The 18,911-nt window shown below is 39.5% G+C and overlaps 1 protein-coding gene across 1 annotated transcript; it reads right to left on the bottom strand.

Annotated features, from left to right (window-relative positions):
* Positions 1–3,073: 3,073 nt before the first annotated feature.
* Positions 3,074–18,452, bottom strand: egf (epidermal growth factor). Its single transcript, XM_040120558.1, has 22 exons — positions 18,264–18,452; positions 17,927–18,108; positions 16,906–17,133; positions 16,515–16,717; positions 16,267–16,380; positions 15,890–16,012; positions 13,270–13,392; positions 12,291–12,416; positions 11,956–12,092; positions 11,429–11,577; positions 10,978–11,082; positions 10,245–10,468; positions 9,204–9,371; positions 8,667–8,816; positions 8,495–8,575; positions 8,278–8,394; positions 7,533–7,655; positions 7,129–7,294; positions 6,019–6,183; positions 4,285–4,387; positions 3,434–3,530; positions 3,074–3,288 (listed from the first exon to the last, which is right to left on the bottom strand). Exons 1-22 carry the CDS (start codon positions 18,414–18,416, stop codon positions 3,074–3,076), a joined length of 3,252 nt encoding a protein of 1,083 aa, XP_039976492.1. The 5' UTR covers positions 18,417–18,452.
* Positions 18,453–18,911: the final 459 nt, after the last annotated feature.

Genomic DNA, 18,911 nt, shown 5'->3' with positions numbered 1-18,911 from the left:
CAGTGTAAAGCCATACTGAACTGTATGGCGTTACAGCACCACAGACTGCAGCCTCCAAAATGATCATCAAGTTGAATCATCATCTTCCTAAAACGCATTCATCAAAAACCGAGCATGACATGAACAGGTCGGAGGTTACTGCAGCACTGTTGTCGGGTGGCTGTGGCTCAGGTGGTAGAGCGGGTTGTCCTCTGACTGCAGGGCTGGTGGTTCAATCCCTGGCTCCTCCCGTCCGTGTGCCGAAGTATTTTCTCGGGCATGACACTGAACCGACGTTGCTTCACTTGTAAGTTGCTCTGGATAAGAGTGTCTACCAAATGAGTAAAATGTAATGTAAATTTATGAGACTGCATTGGTTTTTAGCGAGGTGTACCTAATAAATAGGCAAATGAGTGTATATTTATAATAAGTTTTAAACTAATGCCGTCTCCAAAACTGAGACCCCCTGAGGCCCCTGTTACTTACAGTGTCAGTGACTCTATTGCCCCCTGTTGACCCAATTCAGGAGTAATACAAAATAAATTGACTCTAGGCCCAATTTCATCTCTACTTGAAGGCTGATCTGCTGCTGTTTATAGTGGTGCCCTAACCTATCTGTTACCACTAATGGAGGCCAATATATAGATAAGTGTGTCTTGCCAGGAAAATCAATATATATGTGGCCCCTGATGGTTTTTGAGTTAAAGTGCTTTGTTTTCTGCCATTGCCTCGAAACAAAGAGTCTGTGGGTTCTTCTATTAACAATTCTCAGTCAACCTTGAGACGAAGTCGCAGACAGAGATAGAAATAGACAGACGGGGTGGTGGTGGAGGAGGGTGGCGGCATTGGTACCAACGTCACTAGAGCGTTAGATTTGGTGGAGGATAAAAAAGCATCATCAGCGGAGCATGGGCAAGAGATTTGAAGAAGTGCGATGGGGTATAACGAGACAGAGACAGGTCATGAATGGCCAAAATAGACTTTCAATTATAACAAAGATAATGTCATTAGAAAAGTATATTTCACAAAGGAATGTCGATGGTAATGAAGAAAAGCTAAATTTTAGTGATGGTTAAAATTGTTATGCGTCTAGTAAACTGAGGTCGATGGTGAAGATGTTGCAGTTATTAACGCAGCCCATTGTTTGTGAATATAGTTTTATTTAGGGAAATAAAAATGAGCTTCATCTTGCAGTTTTCTAATTCCAGTCATAGTACATGTGTGCGGAAAATAACAGATATTCAGAGTCGAACACAGTGCGAATAAAAATTCTGGATGTTGCTTGTGCTCTCCAAATAAATATTACCCGTTTTTTGGCTTGTACAGGGAATATAAAAACCCATGCTGTAAAAAATTAGATAAAAGTCAATAGCAAGATACCTTCCCTTTCCAAACCAAATAGTCCAGTTCAGTCAATCAGCGGTCAGTCAGCAACCCAGTTCAGTTTAGCTTCATCGTATTTCTAAAGGCACAGATCTAAGTAGAACTCTGGAAAAGGTAGACATGGATCTTTAAAAATAAAAATAGCATAAACCTTGCTAACAATATCCCAGTTCCCAGGTTAGTTAAGTAATGCACTGACATTGTAATTGTTATGTTTGGCTAAATATTACCACTGTAATGCATACTATGTTGCATTTTCCGTGTTTCTACTGTTTCCATTTCATTATGTCAATTTGAATTGATTAGCAAGATTGGCAACAAACTGTTTTAACCTAATCTTGTTAGTTTTTTTGCTCAAATCCTAAAAAATTTGTTAAAACTTAGCCACACTGCCCCTGACAAAGCTCCTCCTTGTAGGTCAAAATAAAATACAGTGAAAGGAAAACCTTTGTCATACAGTTACTCCATTAAAATATATAACAAATAGGGAAAATGTATGTGTAAGTAATTTCTAAACAACAAAACAAAATGCGTCCCTTTTATAACACAAGCAAGCAGTTACTGTTCATTGTTTGCTCTCCTACAACCACCTTAATCCAAGGAATTTGAGACAGATGTTCAGATATTTGATGATTTCAAAAAAATGTAAGTGTAGCCCAAAGTAAATGTGAAGACTTGTCAGTGCTCCCGCTAGAGACATTCAACGCTTTGATGAAAAGGCTGCACAAACAGCTTTTACGCCACTTGATGTGAGGAGTGAAATTCTTTTGGGGATGGTGGTCAACCTCAGTTATCCAGTGATGGGTGAAATACATAAAACAAATGTGAATCACCCTTGGGAGTCCAGTATTTTAAGTAGGCAACCCCGTCCTGAGTAAAGCAAATGCTTGTGACTGAAACAGAGAATCAAGGTCCTGGGATCGAGGATGAGTTGAAAGTGTTAAAGACAGACAGAAATGTAGCTGTTTTTTCAGAGGTCCATGACAACGACATTTTTCAAAAGCAAGCAGTGGAAGTAGTTTTTAACGTTACTGTATTCACTTGTTCACGCTATCCGTGTGCTCTTAGCAAACAGGAGCTTGTACAAGAAATGATAATGTGGATCTACTCTAGAACTTTGTTGGAAAGACATACTGTACACGTGTATATTACATCGCAGTTATTTTTGCTGTCAGCTACAGTATCAGGTAGATTAGTATCAGGAAGAGTTTCAATCCAGATGCTGTCGTTTTGGAAGATGGTTTAGAATACGAACGAGATTTTCTTATTAAACTTACCAATGTGAAATAGTTACTGTCATGCCACTTCCAGAATACACCTCTCTGAAGCTGGTAGCTCCATCATATTCTCGCTAGGGATACTTACAGTATATTGGTAATCTATGATTTCGTTTTATTTTGGTGAGAGAGCACCCATTGCCGTGGAATTTTTGCAATGCGCTACTGTATAGTCTGTGTGTGAACAATACTTTCCTTTTTTTTTTTTTTTTTCTGCTACCAAATACCTGTGTTTACAAGAGCCTACATGTACTGGCCTGGCCCAAACTTTGTGTGTCAAATAAATCTACAGTTGAGACCGGTAAACATGAACGTCTTCCATTTGTGACATGTTTAAGTTTGGAATGAAACTCTTCATTTGCAGTTCGTTCGTCAGCCAGATGTTACAGTATGTGTGCGTTTCACTGTACAGTGGTGTCGGTCTCTCCGCTGAACTAGGAAGCGGGTGACCCTGGGCTGGTAGTCTGGGAGAGTGGTGGTGGTGGTGGCGGTTTGAAAGACGTACAGGAATATGAGCTTGACAGTGATGGACACGAGTGATGGTCAGCGGGTTTGGTGATTTCCATGGCAAAAGCCGACACCATGGAGCACTCATACCCTCTGTTTTGTTTGGACAATGTTTCAGACTCTTCAGACCCATGGTTGTCACCTGATCACGGGAAAAAAAACCCCCAACAACTATAATTTAACGACTGGAAGAAAAATAAACATAAAAACTTCTTCACATTATAGTTGCAGACTTATTTTAGTTGTAAGTAGATGAAAGCAATAAGGTCAATGTCAGTTTCAGATACCTGTCTCCGAAGAGCATGATGGACAGACGGCTCTCCTGGGACAGCCCATGGCGGGGATGAGTCTTCCTTCCACGCCATTTTCTGCCAGCATGTAGAACTGCAAATTCACACAGTAATTCAGTAAACGGTGAATGAGTGTTTGTTAGCGCTGAAACAATTAGTCAGTTAATTGATCAGATTAACAGAAAAATAATCCTCGACTGTTTTGATAATTGAGTGATCATTTCAGTCATTTTTCAATATATATTCTCTGATTCCAGCCTCTCAAATGTTAGAATTTCCTACTTTTCTTTGTCTCATTGTAAACCAAATATTTTTAGGTATTTGGACTTTTGGTCAAAGAAAACAAGACATTTGAAAAATGTCATGTTTGGCTCTGCAAAGTGATGATGGGCACTTTGGACAATTTCTTGACTTTTTATGAAGTAAATGGGTAATTGAAAAAGACAATCGGCGGATTAATCGACAATTAAAATAATGGTTAGTTGCAGCCCTAGTTTTTTTTTTTTTTTTTTTTTAACATTTTTATAGCTTTTGCTCCATCTTATTTAGAAAACTGTGGTCATGGTATGTTCAAATAACCAAGTTGGTTTTGAGTCCACATAATACGGGCTTCTTGCTCTTTAGAATTTATGAGTTTAGTTGGAACTATCTTAACATGAATTTGTACTGATCGATTGATTTGGAACTTTGTACACGTAACTCGTATGTTACGCATCGCGCAGAGACCCACAGGGATTCAAAGCTGCCACCCTACGTTGACTCTAAGTCACATTAATCTCTGATTCACTGAATGACTTCATTCATTTAAAGGTGTTTGTATGACGGAGCGGTGGGGATGACGGTCTTACCTGGGGCAGAGTGGTAGTGGTGGTTTCTGACACGCTCTCGTCTGTCATGCTGGTCTCACTCACATTATCAACTGAGGGCTGTTTGTGGAAGAATTTTCTAGTTCTGTATAGAAGACAGTAAAATCATCCATGGAGTATTTTAACTAATTTATAAATCCCAAGAGCCCTTTAGACTCACAATATTTTTTATGCAGATATTAAAGACCCACATGGCATTTACATGGTTGTCAAGTCAAAGAGGAAGTGCCCTTACATAACACTATGCATTCAAATTGATCAGGATAGGAAACATTAAAATGACCTTTGCTCTGTATGACCATTTAACAGTGTTATTTAGCATTACACCCCCCCCCCCAAAACCCACACGAAATGGTGTAAAAGCACAAATTTAAGAACAAGTTATGCCCACAGCAAATCCAACACACTATAGCGGTTTCAGTTGCTTTGCTTTCAGTATGTTTGATCTCTTTAACGTACTTGTTGACCGGAGAGGATAAATCTGGATTCAGTGTGTACTCACCCAAAGGCCCCGTGTGCGTGTGTACATTTGCTATATTTGTTTGTATATTTGAGCTTAAAAACACAGAGCATGAGATACAGGTTTTGTGCCCATATTGCTGTGCGTACTGTATGATTCTTTACTCGTTTCCGTGTGTTGCAGAGGAAACTAAACCACCAAACTCAAAAACTGCACAAGTGCACTTGCAGTCAAGTGCAGAAGGCAATTTGAGGCAGAGCTATTGGCTGCCATGTAGCGTTTCCACTGGGGTCATACCTCACCGGCTCCATTTTGTAGCCGAGAAATGACCTATTTTTATGTGTAATTGCTGTAGAACAAGCTAAACCAAGCATGTAATTGAAAGCGTGCCACCTCCACAGGGGAACCGGGACTGCAAACGTTAGGATGTAGTACGTGGAGGGGAGGTGTGCGCTTTGTGAGTCAAAAGAGTGGAGAATGCCAACAGCCTTGTCCATAAGCCGGCGAAACAACCGTAAAACAAATCAGCTACTTAGAGACAGCTCAGGTGGAAATAAAAAGGGAGGAGGGGTGGCACTGTGTAGTTTACGTATGCTCCTCACTCAGCTAACCAGGGTTGCATGCTGCCATTCGTTCCACATGTGATCTGCTCCCCGACCCCCTGCTGTCATGCTGAAACACCTAAATTACACGGATCATGCCACCATGGGTTTGATAGACACCTCTAAATGCTGTCAGCTCATTCATTGTTGAAGAAGCCCCTCCCCAGCTGTCTGTGCTGCCCTGTGCTTCCAATGTCCAGACGACCAAGCACAACACTGCTTGTATAATGCATCATCACTGTAGTGGATACACAGGCACTCACTGTGACATACAGTATGTTTGGATATACATAACAGAACTTCCCCCCTAGAATATTTTTGGACTGTTAAGTGGAAAAAGCCAGTAAATGTACCATTTACCATTTTAATAAAACCCATATATATTGGATTTCTTTTTGGTGCATTAGTGTCTCACTATGTCTAAACAAGGTTCGTTCTCATTATTGCACAGACAGGATAATATAGTTGGCGTATTTTGAATGTAGTTAACAAATGGTTAAAATGATCCTAAAGGCTGATTTTTAGGAGATTTTCCTTCTTGCTTTTTTTCCTTTCCCGCTTTCTCTCTTAATTTCCTCTTTCCTTCATTTTTTACATTACAGTTTTGTACGCCGTGGTCCTCATGTGCCACCCCTTGTCCTCCCGTCCTCTCACCCGTAGCAGTAGGTGACGCAGGCAGCGATGGAAAGCAGGGAGATGAGGACCACCATGCAGGCCGCGATGACCACATTTCTCCGCTTCTCCTCCTCGGCCTGCTGAAGCTCCCACCACTCCAGGTCACTGAATTGACAGCGCTCCCCCAAGTAGCCTGATACACAACTGCAACAGGTTCAGCAGAGACACAGTTTAAAGTCACGCCGCCTTAATTTTTGAGGTGTGCCTTTTTTTTTCTGAATGTACTTTATGTACTGTTAGTAATGTAATGTACTTAAGGATCAGAATCTATTAGAATCTATTGTTAAGCAATTTGCATACTTCAAACTTTTCAACTATGTGGGTCATGTACAGAACGTGCGGCACATTAAATATAATAAAATGCAAAATTATTTAAAAAGCATAAATTTGAAATAAGAAGTCTCTTTTCAGTAGATTAAGTTAGAGCCTGACTGACTGTATTTATCGGAGGCCATAGACTTCTGTTACCACAAAATTAACAGCAAAAGTACATGTTACAAACTTTATGTAAAGCATAGCATGATGAGCAATTGTGTTGAAAACTGCTCAAGATCGCATTCACAAAATGCAAATAGCTTTTCACCGGATTGAAATATTTATATTTTATGCATATAAACTGTTTTATGTTCCATATGTGTTTAAATATGAGAAGGTCAAATTCAGAATCCCCTCCGCTCTTATCATGAGGCAGTGGCTCAAGTCATGGAACAATAGTGACCCCTACTGCTTGTCAGCTGTCATAAATAACATCAGAGATGGAGAGTTTATGTTGGATTTCATTCTAAACTGAAGTGTGATGTGACATGCTATTTTGAAAAGAGAAAGGAACACTTAAATATTTTTACTGATTACAGTTTGAGTGACTTGATATTTTAGAGTGTAAATGATCATTGTGACCGCCCTTAAACAAATGGATAGCCGGTTTTAATAGAACTGCTTTACTACAGAAATCACAATCAGTTGTCTAGCTTGGGGAAAGGCCAGCACACATTATCTGCGTACACCTCCTCTGGACACAAAACATCAGTAAACTATTACACTCGGGGGTCGCAGGTCAAATAGAGGGGTTACACAAGAAGGTGTATTTACTTGCAGGCATAGGACTCCATTTCGGGGAAGTATAAGCAGACACCCTGGTACAGACAGTAGGACTCATGGGTGGAGGGACAGCTCTCCACTGAGTTAGTGTTGTGGTGCCGAGTAGTGACATCAGCAGGGCTACTGGTCGTCAGCCATGTTGATGTGGTCGCCAACTCTTGAAACAGAGGATTAGGGATATAATGTGATTAAATTAGACGGGTAAACAGGACGGTACTGCTGTGTGTCTTCGGTCACAGTCTGCTACTTGTGTCTTGAAGTGACTCATGTATACACTGTATTCTGTAGTTCATGTGATAATCAGTACCAAGAGTGGCTATAGTTATCCTGGTTTCAGTGTTTGACATGGTGTTTGTAATAATCTAAATGGGGGAAAAAAAAAAAAAAAGACACACCTTGACATGTTTGCCCATTGCTGTGGTATCCAGCCGGGCACTTGCAGAGATACTTCCCCAAGGTATTTTGGCATTCTGCGTTTTTGGTACAATTGTGTGTTCCTAGTTTACACTCATCAATATCTGAAACAAAGGGAGTGGAAAGGTTCAACAGCCTGCAATTACCTAAAATTTCACCCTATTCAGAGTACCGCAGGGGTGCAATTTTTTTACATGAACTTAATGGCACCATCCCAGCAAAATAGCTGAAACTAATCTTTGTTAGAGAAAATAGCACTTTGTCAAACAAAGAGGATTGACATAATGCGATTTCTCTGTAACCAGGCCTGTCCTGCACTTCTCTGGTACACTGGTGAAAGTATTGTTTTGTTCATCACCTTAGCTGACACTATGATTGCTGCCTACTGTTCAGCAAACCCAGAAAACACTTGAGGTGGTCTACAAAGGAAATGATAATAAGAATTACTGGAAAACTTAGATCCTCTAATTAATGTTTATCTTAAATATGACATTACCTTTGTTGCCAGAGCAGCTCTGCTTCTGAGAAATGTTTTTACATCAAAAACTCAATTCCGCTCCATTCCCAGCACTCCCATCCCGGCTAAAATGTAGCCTACAGTTTAAACCCCTGCTACAGAAAGTGAGATAAAAGGGTCTCTGTACCAAATGTAATCCCATAAGCTTTCTTCGGGATGTGTAACTTCATCCCTCTAAGACACATTCATAGTACAGAAGAAATACTCACCCACACACAACTGTCCATCACCTGTAAAACCCTCTAGACATAAACAGGTTGGGCTGCTGGCATGAAGCAGGCACTGTGCATTCACATCACAACGGAGTGAGTAACACTCATTCTGGTCTGACAGAGAAGGGGACGCATGGAAACATAACATGTAGTTAGAGTAAGATATTGAATGGTAAGAAAGACAAATCATCTGATTTGAAAGGTGCAGTGTTACCTGAGACCATCTTGTCTGTGAAGAGAGTCGGCTCACTGCCCCTGAGAGATGTTAAATCAGTGGATTCGCTGTCTCCAGATTCTACACGATTAATGCATAAAGTTAACATTAGCATCTAGCATCATTTAGTTTTACCTCATAGTTCATACAGAAGTGTCATAAAATAAATCACCTGCTTTTCCATTGGAAAGATCAACGGGAAAGCAGCTTTTTCCATCAGCTGATGGGACGTGGCGTGACAGACAGGAGCACTGTGCGAATCCCAGTTTGCTTTCACAAACCTGGGCACAACCTCCATTCAGGTGAAGGCAAACGTCTGCCCCTGAAGATAAGGATGCAAAATGGCAATGAGAAGCCCAGTAAATGTTAAGGATTGGTGGATTCTTTGTTTGGCTATTTCTGTTGTCCGTGGCCTAGACATACACTGTATTGTATCCAAGCATTTATCTAAAATACTTCACACACAGATTCAGAAACCGTCCATCTACGGAGAATGTACAGAAATTTTCTTTAACAACAAAAATGTTTTTAGCGCAGTTAAGCACAATTTTGGCTGGAAGAAGACTACCCTCCTCCGTTCTGCTATACAACATTATTCTGAAGTTATGTTTAGCACAGAGATGGTTATATCCTGCTATTCCTCTAAATTAATGCCATTAATTTAAATATACTAACTCATCAGAACATAATCCCTATTGTCTCTTTGTACCTGGTTTAGCAAGGGGATGAACCACCACAATGGAAGCTGGCTGGACCATGTTGCCATGGATACGTTGCAGTTTCTTCCCAGTCCGCTTGTGTACACTCCTCAGCTGCCGCCGCTCCCGATCAGAGATCCAGAGTGTGTCTTCAAACACTGCAAGGTCAAAAGGTCGACCTGGACCGATTGGATTAGAGGAGGAGAGGCACTGAGTCGACTAGGTGATAGCGGGTGAGAATTATTTTCTGTTCATTCAGCCGTTATCTCAGTGACTACAGGAAGGGCAAGAACATACTGGTTAAGGAGAAATTTCAACACATTTTAACCATAATTGATGGTTCGAGGGAAAAGGCAGTAAAATCACTGACTGAAGGAATAAATTGGAGAACATCGATCCAAATGTTGTGTGTGTTTAGGAGGACTACACATAATTTGGACACTACTAAAATTACATTATGGATTATTGGAAAGTTTCCAGAAGATGCATTTGATAAGCATTTAGACGGCTTTCTGAACAAGGTATTCTGCCTCTCTGCAGACTGCTGCATCTACAGATTTAATTTGTGAAAAGTTCACAGAAAGTTTTGAATTGACATAGACCAAGTCATTTTCTTCCCCTCCTATGGTGGCTGCTCGGGGCATCTAAGGCTCACCTTAACTAGGCTTAGGCTTAACTCCTATGTTGTCAGATGCAGCTTTGCTTTCATCCTTCTAAAGTGTACTTTGTCAGGCTTTAGATCAGCATCCACCAAATACAGCTGCAGTAAATCAGCTTCACCCACACATAGACTTCGGCTTTAGTTTGTCAGCGTCAGTTGTAGTTCGAAAGCTCTACCTATAATTTATCGGCTTCAGCTGTGCGTTTGTCATCTTGAGTCATAGTTCATGAGGCTCAGGTGTATTCTGGGCTTAATTCTATCATAAAGTAATCTGTCTGGTGTTACAATACTGTAATGATGTAATGTTTTTTTTTGTGTGTTTTTTTTTTTTTTTTTCCCAGTACAATGTACCTCTACTTGTCTGCATGTGCATGTTTCAAACAAGCCTCACCTACTTGGTTCTCTAACAGAATCCGTCGGTCTGAGCCATCCAGGGCAGCAGTCTCCACCAGACCCCTCCACTGGTCGCACCAGAACAGACGATCCTCTGTGAAATCGATGGCCAGGCCGCTGGGCGACACAAGGTTGGTGCTAGCAATGACAGTACGGACTTTCCCTTCCAAAGTGGCGCTTTCCACCACAGGCTGGGCACCTATATCAGTCCAAAACAACTTCCTCAAAACAATAAGGAGAAGTATATTAGGTGTATATTTATTAATCCCACAGACCATCTAATGTGTCCATCACCCCAAACTGGCTACAAGACATTTTTCCAATCATTCTGGGCTTTAGTGTGTTTAAAGTTATAGTGAAGCAAGTTTTCCCAAGATGCAACATATTTTGTACTGAAATTGAAATGCACAGATTACAAAACCAAAATTTTTGTTTGTTGTTTTTGATTTTATAATACAGTAATGAAAACAGGGACTTTTGGTGATGATATTACTTTACAGTGTGTTCAAAAAAAAAAAAAAGTGTTTATCTATCTCAAGAATAGTAATAATCATAATAATAATGTCTTAATAAAAAGGCAAGATGGGTTAAAGGTCCAGAAAGATAGCTACAAAAATACACTGGTCTTTTTAAGGTAATTCATAAAGGTAGAGGTGCTTTTGACAAAGTGAAGATTTTTCCTGTTTGATGAAAAAAGAACTGGTGCCAGGTATGGTTACTGGCATACTCACTTTGTCAGAGGATGAACTGCGATTCCTCTTGGTTTTTCCAACCCTTTGCTCACAATAGTTTCTCTGTTTAGTCCAACCAAGGTACTGCAGTCAACAGTTGACCGGCTGGAGCAAAAAAGTATACAGTAGTGTAACACAGAAAACAGAATTCCTGTCAGTTTTGTTAATGTTTAGCAACATAACATTATCTGAAAATACTATGAAACCTATCCCCAAATATATGATTTAATATGCCAGTTGCCAGTGTCCCACAGTATTTGGTTGAGGTTTAATAAGAACAAAACAGACAAGATCTAAAATGACATAAGCATTGAAAGTCACATCAGCAGAGCCTGGTTCAACATAGAAAAAGAAAAGCAAATATCCTGCAGAAAATTCATAACTCTCGCACTAAATGAAATAATCTTTTCATGAGCAATCACCAGAATTTACTCATGCACACACCACAAACCTTTTATCAGTCCAGTACATCCTTCGGTGGACCCAGTCTATCGCCAGTCCTTCTGGAGAGTTCAGATCCTCCGAGACAACAATGTCTTTGGGCCCACCGTTCAAATCAGTCCGCTCAATTGTCTTTCGGCTTGTACTAGCAAAGTACACCTTGAAAATGCCCACAAAAGTTTTGTAAAGAGATATATTCATTATATGAAATGGACAAATAGTAAAACATGCAGATAATTGTCTAAACAGAAAAGACCAGAAACTACAAAAATGTAAAATAAAGATTATAGGCCTCTTTTTCATTAGACATCAGGTGAACCGACAGGGCAGCAGATTACAGCATCTCTCCACTAGGTGTCATTGGATATCTGCACCAAAACCTGAATCTGGTCTGCCTAAATTCTGTTTCTCTGTAGCAGTCGTGAGACCTTAGGTTAGTATAGTACATCAACACATACTCATACTCTGCTACAACTGCAACCAATAGAAATCGGAAACAAAATGGCAATACAAAATGAAAAGTGGTTTTCATCTTACATAGTCCTGGACTGGGTCATAGTCCAAAGCTACGATTGTTCCTCTGGGATCCTCCACCAGGGTTCGATCCCCGGTGCCATCGGGATTAACTCGTCGTACATCTACTAAATTAGCAACTAGCAGATAGGGTGGTGGTCCTGAAAAATACCAAATGCAGTGTTTTAAGATCAGATCAGATATACTGTATCAGATGTTATTCCACTGAAATGCCTTGCAGTTTTTTCTTTGTAATTTGCAGAACGTGTTTGTGGAAGTAGAGGATAAACGGTGAGATTTGCACAGATAGGAAGTTTGTTTATCTGTGTGCCTCAGTTTTCTGCTCTGCCATGACTCACCGGTAGCAATGCAGCGCTTGCCATCCTGGTGGAGCTGGTAGCCAGGCAGACAACCACACTGCCACCTGCTAGGGGTGACGGGGGTACAGAGCTGACTGCAGCCCCCTATGTCTGCAGATGAGCAACCTGCAACAACCCAAAACAGTGTTACACAGATAAAATTTTGTTCTCTGCAAACAGGCTCCATTTTCTATCAGGACTCGGCTCCATGTATTTATATAATACTTCTGTTACTTTTTTTTTAACCAGCTTAAAATTCCCGCACAAATTTTCAGCTTGCAGTATTTATTAAATAATAGTTGATGAGAACGTCCTGATGATTAATTGTGACGATCACTCAATTTTATTCTGATTTTATTAACTTTCATATCTTTTATTACTGATAAGACAAACTCAGTCTGTGTCGTTGGACACTTTGTCTCGCCTAATTTTACCCGAATGTCACAATCAAACTGGAGCTCCATTATTAAATGAAGCAAAGTGGAACGGCCACTTTCTTGCTTACAGTATCTGCTCTGGTGTCAGGTAAAGGCAGCGTTACATGTGAATGCATTGTATGCAATTGTTACATCAGGAAAGTGTCCACTGTACCGCAGTTTGGCATCACTGGGTGCTATATATTGTTTACACCGTCAGAATTCACTTGAATATCATCATGGATGGTGTCCTCATTTTTTATGACCATTATCTGTAGTAATGGAAAGCCACCTGGGTACTGCGCTGCTGTGCTTGTCAACCTTTAATCCATATGACCTCAGTTTGACCACATTGATCCAACTCGTACTTAAGTTATTTATAAATAGATAAATTAAAAAAAAAAATCTTGACATTAAAGTCAAATTTTCCCGTCAAATGAAAAAAAATATGATTATGTGTTTTTCTTGTTTGTTTTTTTTTAACTAAATAAATACATAGTTATGAATATTAGGTAGATTATAGTTTCAGAATAAAATGCTGATAAACTATAATATGCCCATACCGGTACAGGATCGTCCATCCTCCTGTAGTATAGATCCCTCAGGACATACACACATGTCGCCCTCATCTGTTGTCAGACATCCGTGGCCACACTTAGTCATGTTGCCTTCACAGGGTATGATTTCTGATTGTGGAAAGAAAATCTTGAAATCCTGAAACACTGTTATTTCCCATTGGAACAATAACGGTAAAAGTCTGATTAATTAAGTTCAAGTGAGTTAAACTCATAGAAACAATTGAAAAGCTAAAAGAAGGTAAAGAGAGTCGTATTTTATACGTTCATGCTCATTACGGGGCATATCTACGAGATCGAATAATTTTCTAGGTCATTTTTAGGCCCAGCGGGTAGTAGATTCTGAAAGGGCCAAATGGACAACAAGCTTCTTATTCCCTGCTCTGGTAAAATCCCTTTATGAAGTCAGCCCTAATCCTATCAAAATAGGTGAAAGTGTGACGAGAGTACAGTCAAAGCCCAGACTGTGAGGGTGACGTAATGTTAAGTCAGAGGAGTGTGGCATCCCCGGTCCCCTCTAACATTATACAGATATGAATCTAGATATGAATCTGAAATTATTACAGGAGCCGTCGCTGTCCCTCTGACTGGTGACTTTTTCCTACCGGTAGCCGGACAAGATTATTGCTCTGGCTAATTTGCCTTTTGCGCTTTTTATGGCATTTTTTGATCAAGTCAAAAATGTGTCATCTCGCCAGCCAGATGCGGTGGATGCAAGTATACAGGAAGAACTGCACTGCACACGAAAATGATGGAACAATGAAAGACAGCATGAGAAAAAACATAATATTCTTATCTCACATGAAGAATTTACATGAAAAACTGCTGTTTTTAAGTATATGTTTATTGTAAATTATTTAACCCTTGTTTTTATTGAGTCAAAAAGAAAAGACACAAGCAGCGCTGCTCTGTCCTCCTCCATGTAATCTCTGCTGTTGTCTCCATTGTCTAGCCTGCCGCTTGGCTGCAGGTTTGTTTTCTTATGGACCTTGGCAAAGGTTGTGTGCTAAACAGCTTAGACAGACAAAGCTGCTGACCAGATATGTTCTCTGTTGCAAATGTCACCTCATCATCTAATCTCATTGTGTCTGTAAACCTTTCATGTTCTCTTGGCCTCATAGCTGTGAGATTAGAGCAGAGGAGATTAGGATGTGTCCATAATGTCTTTTAATATGTGATGAAGTTGATCACTGTGTAGGCACTATGGTTACCTTAAAGGCAAATTGGACAGAAACCACCCAAAACTATTGGTTTTAAGAATTTAAGAACACCAATATTAAAGGAAATTTGAAATTCAGAAATACTTTGGAGCACTGATGAAGAAAAGATAGGATAGTGGTTTAATTTTATGGTTTGAAGTTGGCAAAATTTGTAATTTATTTAGCATTTGTAAATGCATGAAAGTAATAAAAATCAAATCAATCACTGTAAATTGAATCATTAAACAAAAAGTGATTTTTAATTTCCAAAAAATCCTTGACAGAATCAGTTGTTGTTCTTACAATTTATGTAACTAAATAAAGGGTTTTTTTTTTAAATACATTCACTCATGACTGCAATGCCTTTGTTTGTGCCAAAATATTAGATTGTCTGAGGTATCTGTTGTTACGCAGGCAGACAACAGACGTGCATTATGGTAGAGAGGAATGAACAGTCACAGAATTAGGTAGAAAACCTACATAAAATAACTGGATTATTGAAATAAAATTTTTTAAAAAGTTTGCAAACAACATCTTTTTAGTAGAGCTCATGGCAGCCAATTTTTAAAACTAATAATCAAGTATCTCTAAATTTGACCGTTTTTACCAGATGTAGAAATTATCATGCATTTTCACCGACTGAAACTTTAATTACGCAGCCTCTCAGTCTAACCACTACTAGGCCTTTAGGAGTGTGGCAAAGTGTCAGTGTTTTGACCCAAGTAACCTAACCCACAATTGGCAGCTCACATAAGTCATGTCCGTCTGGTTGTCTGTGACCCAGACCTTTTTATTGTCTCAGTAGGGTCAAGGTAGTGTCTGGGGGACAAAAATGCCACTTTTCATAGCACAAGAAAAAAAGGAAAAGGAGCTAGTCCAAAAGCAGACCTACATTCATTATACTGACCAAAACAAAGTGCAAGTGTTGCCACTTTTTGAATAAAATTAAAACGTTTATCTTAAAAGCTGAGACCAGAATGTTTGAGAAATACTCTTGAAATTTGGAGAATGGACACTTTGTTTTTTTTTTTTTTCTCCTCAGTTTATTATGCAGTCCTACCCCGAACCCGACAAGAGTTTCACATAAAGGGCCGAGCTGTTACATGCTGTCATGACTGAATACTACATGAATGCCGGTTCTCCTCAATGAAGGGGTTGGGCTGATTTAATCGGCAGTGTCCACATCATGCAGAAGTGTATTTACAGCTAGCTTTATTGCCATATAACTTTAATCTGCAAATTTCTTGTCATGTGTGCTGAGAATTATTCATACTACTAATAAAAGTATTAGGAAATCAAAACAAAGGCCTTTTCAGGAATTAGAATATAATATTATAGACGACAATAGAATAGAAATTAGTTATATGATCAACATAATAACAACAATAGCAAATATGTTTCCACCCTACCTCGACATGTCTTCCTGTCTGGTAGGAGGGCGTATCCTTCAGGACAGGTACAGAAATAGGAGCCTGGCATGTTTTCACAACCAAGAGAGCAGCCATGGTTCCAGTGGGCACATTCATTCACATCTATGGCGCACAAGGACAAATATGGAGATATAACCTCTTTATTAATATACAGGCATTACGCTGAAGTTTGTGAGATTCACGCCAACTTTGTTAGTGAGCAGACCACCAATGACTTCAGTCAAACAGCACAGCAAATATTGTAAAGTCTTTTTATATATATTTACAAGTTTTTCAGTTCTAAAGTGACTGAACTAAAAATACTTTCTTGCAATTGTTAATTTTTACTTCTTTAATTTATTGGAAAAAATACCAACCTTCACAATAAGTGCCTTGCTTACTGAGAACAAAGCCTTCGCTGCACTGGCAAACCCCTTGTTCGGCTAGATTGGAGCACACATTCACACAGTTTCCACTCTGTTTGTCACAACCTGTTTGAAAGGGTTATTAGAACATATTTTACTGAAACATTGTCATTTGAGTCATATCTCAAATAAGTGAAAATATAAGTAATAAAATAAGGAGACGGTACAGAGCAATTTAAATGTCAGAGTTCAGCTGCAACCTGGAAATGATGATAGGGAGTCTGCCAGTGGCTGGTTGAGGGGATGTACCACCTTGATATCAACTGGGGGTTTTGCCATTTGTTTCATGTTAACATCCAGTGGCTCTCCACCAGTGTACTTGTTTATTTGTTTTATAACCCGAGATACAGCATCAGTGTAGTATAAGTGCTCCAGAAAAACTGATATCCCCAGTGACTGAGACCTAACAAAAACAAAACAAAACAATAAAACATTAATAGAAGTAATCATAATGCCTTAATGTTGGCATCTTTGACACCCACTGAAATGTTTGTCTGCACTGAGTTCAGACTTCACAATATTGGACTGTAGAAGACTCAGTAACAAAAGTAAAAGGATGGGTGGCTAATTGGAATACAACAACATGCTCACCGTACTGGCTGATCCATAATGTGCAGGGCGTTCCCGTTGTAATCACAGGAGGCAATGGCACTTTCCCCTTGCAGACCAACCTGAACCCAGAACAGTCTTTTGTCCTGTCTGTCAATAGACAGTGCTTTCAGTTGCTCTGCTATCTTAATAAGCGTCGTTTTCATCTCTCCTGTCACATCAGACCGTTGGATACTCCGAGTCATACCACCAGAAAGCCAAAAAAGGAACCTGCAAAAGTATGTTTGGAACTGAGAAAGAGAACTCTGCAATGAAGTATTCTGAAATATCGCCATACTTTTTCCAAAGTTATTTGCTCCCCTTTTCTCCTCCTGCGTTACACAATAGTGCCATTTAAGTTAGATGCTTCAACTAATGTCCTCGTTCGTCCCTGAAGGCTTAGACTCACCCCTAATCAAGAGCTTCATAAATGTTTTGCCTCAAGGTCATATTTTAGTCAAGTTTAGGAAATGTGAGAAACTGTGTGTGTGTGTGTGTGTGTGTGTGTGTGTGTGTGTGTGTGTGTGTGTGTAATATAATATAATATAATATAATATATTTATATAGATAGATATGGAGAGATTTATAGATTATAGATATATAGATATGAGAGAGAGAAAATAAGTAACAAGAATTTTAAAACATGCTCTTAGCCTTTTATAATCATGGAGAAATATTCTGAAATCCGTCACTGTCAGTATTTGCATATCCACTTGTCAGTCTACGTGACAAAAATGCAAAAATGTGTCCTGGTCAAAAACGACTCCCTTAGTCTTTGACGTGAGAGAAAGGTGGTATGTCAGTCAGTCTGGCATTTTGCACGTCTGTGCAAGCCATGCTTGATGGAAGGAGATGAAACATTTATACAGTAGTAAGACACAAACAAAATGCCAGGAATCTCAACTTTGTGAGGAGCTGTAAGGGAATTATAAATCGAATATCATTTGATCTGTCCTTTAACTTACTTACATGAGGAAAAAACACTTTTATGACAAACATGAAAGCGTAATTTAGATTTGATTACCTGTTTGTGGGGTCAACAGCTACAGAACTTGGTTGGGTCAAGTGTCTTAAAAGAGTTCTTTCATTTTTCCCATTTAAATCCATTCTCTTAATTTTTCCCTTTTCTCGATTCGTCCAGTACACGTTGTTCCAAATCCAGTCAACTGCAAGGCCCGAAATGTGTTTGCTAGATGAGTATAGTTTCTGGAACACAAACATTCAAATCACAATGTTGTTACTCAAACCCCAGGGCAATACATAATTGTCTCAAAAAAAGTTTGAATACATTTCATGCAGGGGACTGGGATCCATTTGAACCAGTTAAGTTCGTTACAACTTTGGAGCAGTTACATAATCACCTGTTTCTGTGCTCCTCTCACTGATGCTTTGTAGATGACCCCAGTGTGTTTGTCAGCCCAGTACACTCCTTCCTCTCTGTAATGAAAGTCGATCAGGATAGAGCTTCCCGCACCAGCCACAATCCTCCTCTGGTTCTTCCCATCGAGGTCCATCCGATGAATGGCTTTACCATGACCGAATATCAGGAAGGGCTGTGAAGCTTTACAAAATCAAACATCACACACATCTTTTGTGACTCCTTTTTAAATTTCATTCTTTTAAGTCCCTAAGACGTACAGCACAGTTCATTCCAAAGCTCCTCATTTGTAGACAAGGGTAACTTGGTGTTCTCACTCCGCAGTACAATGGTACAAACAACTTCATCCACGACAATGGTAGCATAAGGGGACTAAGGTTTTAACATGGTTTGTAATGTGGGAATTTGTCTCATGTGTGGTTGGCAGAGTTGATAAACAAAATTATTAGTGAAATGCCAAAGACATTTTTTTTTTTTTATTTTTTTTTTTCAGCCTTATATTTGCTGACTGCCTTACAATAGCATATTTACTCATTCCGATTTTCCACATGCACGTGGCTATTGCAGCCCTATAGGCTTGTCCTACATTTAACCAAACATTTCCAGGGCGGCTTCTTCCACTTTTTTATCA

This window comes from Xiphias gladius, chromosome 23 (genome assembly GCF_016859285.1).
Source record: "Xiphias gladius isolate SHS-SW01 ecotype Sanya breed wild chromosome 23, ASM1685928v1, whole genome shotgun sequence".
NCBI classification, from domain to species: Eukaryota; Metazoa; Chordata; class Actinopteri; order Istiophoriformes; family Xiphiidae; genus Xiphias; species Xiphias gladius.
Note: the sequence above shows the minus strand (reverse complement) of the source record. Positions and strands in the feature narration are given on the sequence as shown.

What these genes read in the sequence shown, in the direction of transcription:
- egf (XM_040120558.1), bottom strand. Translation starts at nt 18,416, where the DNA reads ATGGACCTCGATGGGAAGAACCAGAGGAGGATTGTGGCTGGTGCGGGA. An exon ending in TCTGTTAGAGAACCAAGTAG is followed by an intron (nt 9,372 to 10,244) that starts GTGAGGCTTGTT and finishes CAATCGGTCCAG; the next exon opens with GTCGACCTTTTGACCTTGCA. An exon ending in TCATCCCCTTGCTAAACCAG is followed by an intron (nt 8,817 to 9,203) that starts GTACAAAGAGAC and finishes CCTTATCTTCAG; the next exon opens with GGGCAGACGTTTGCCTTCAC.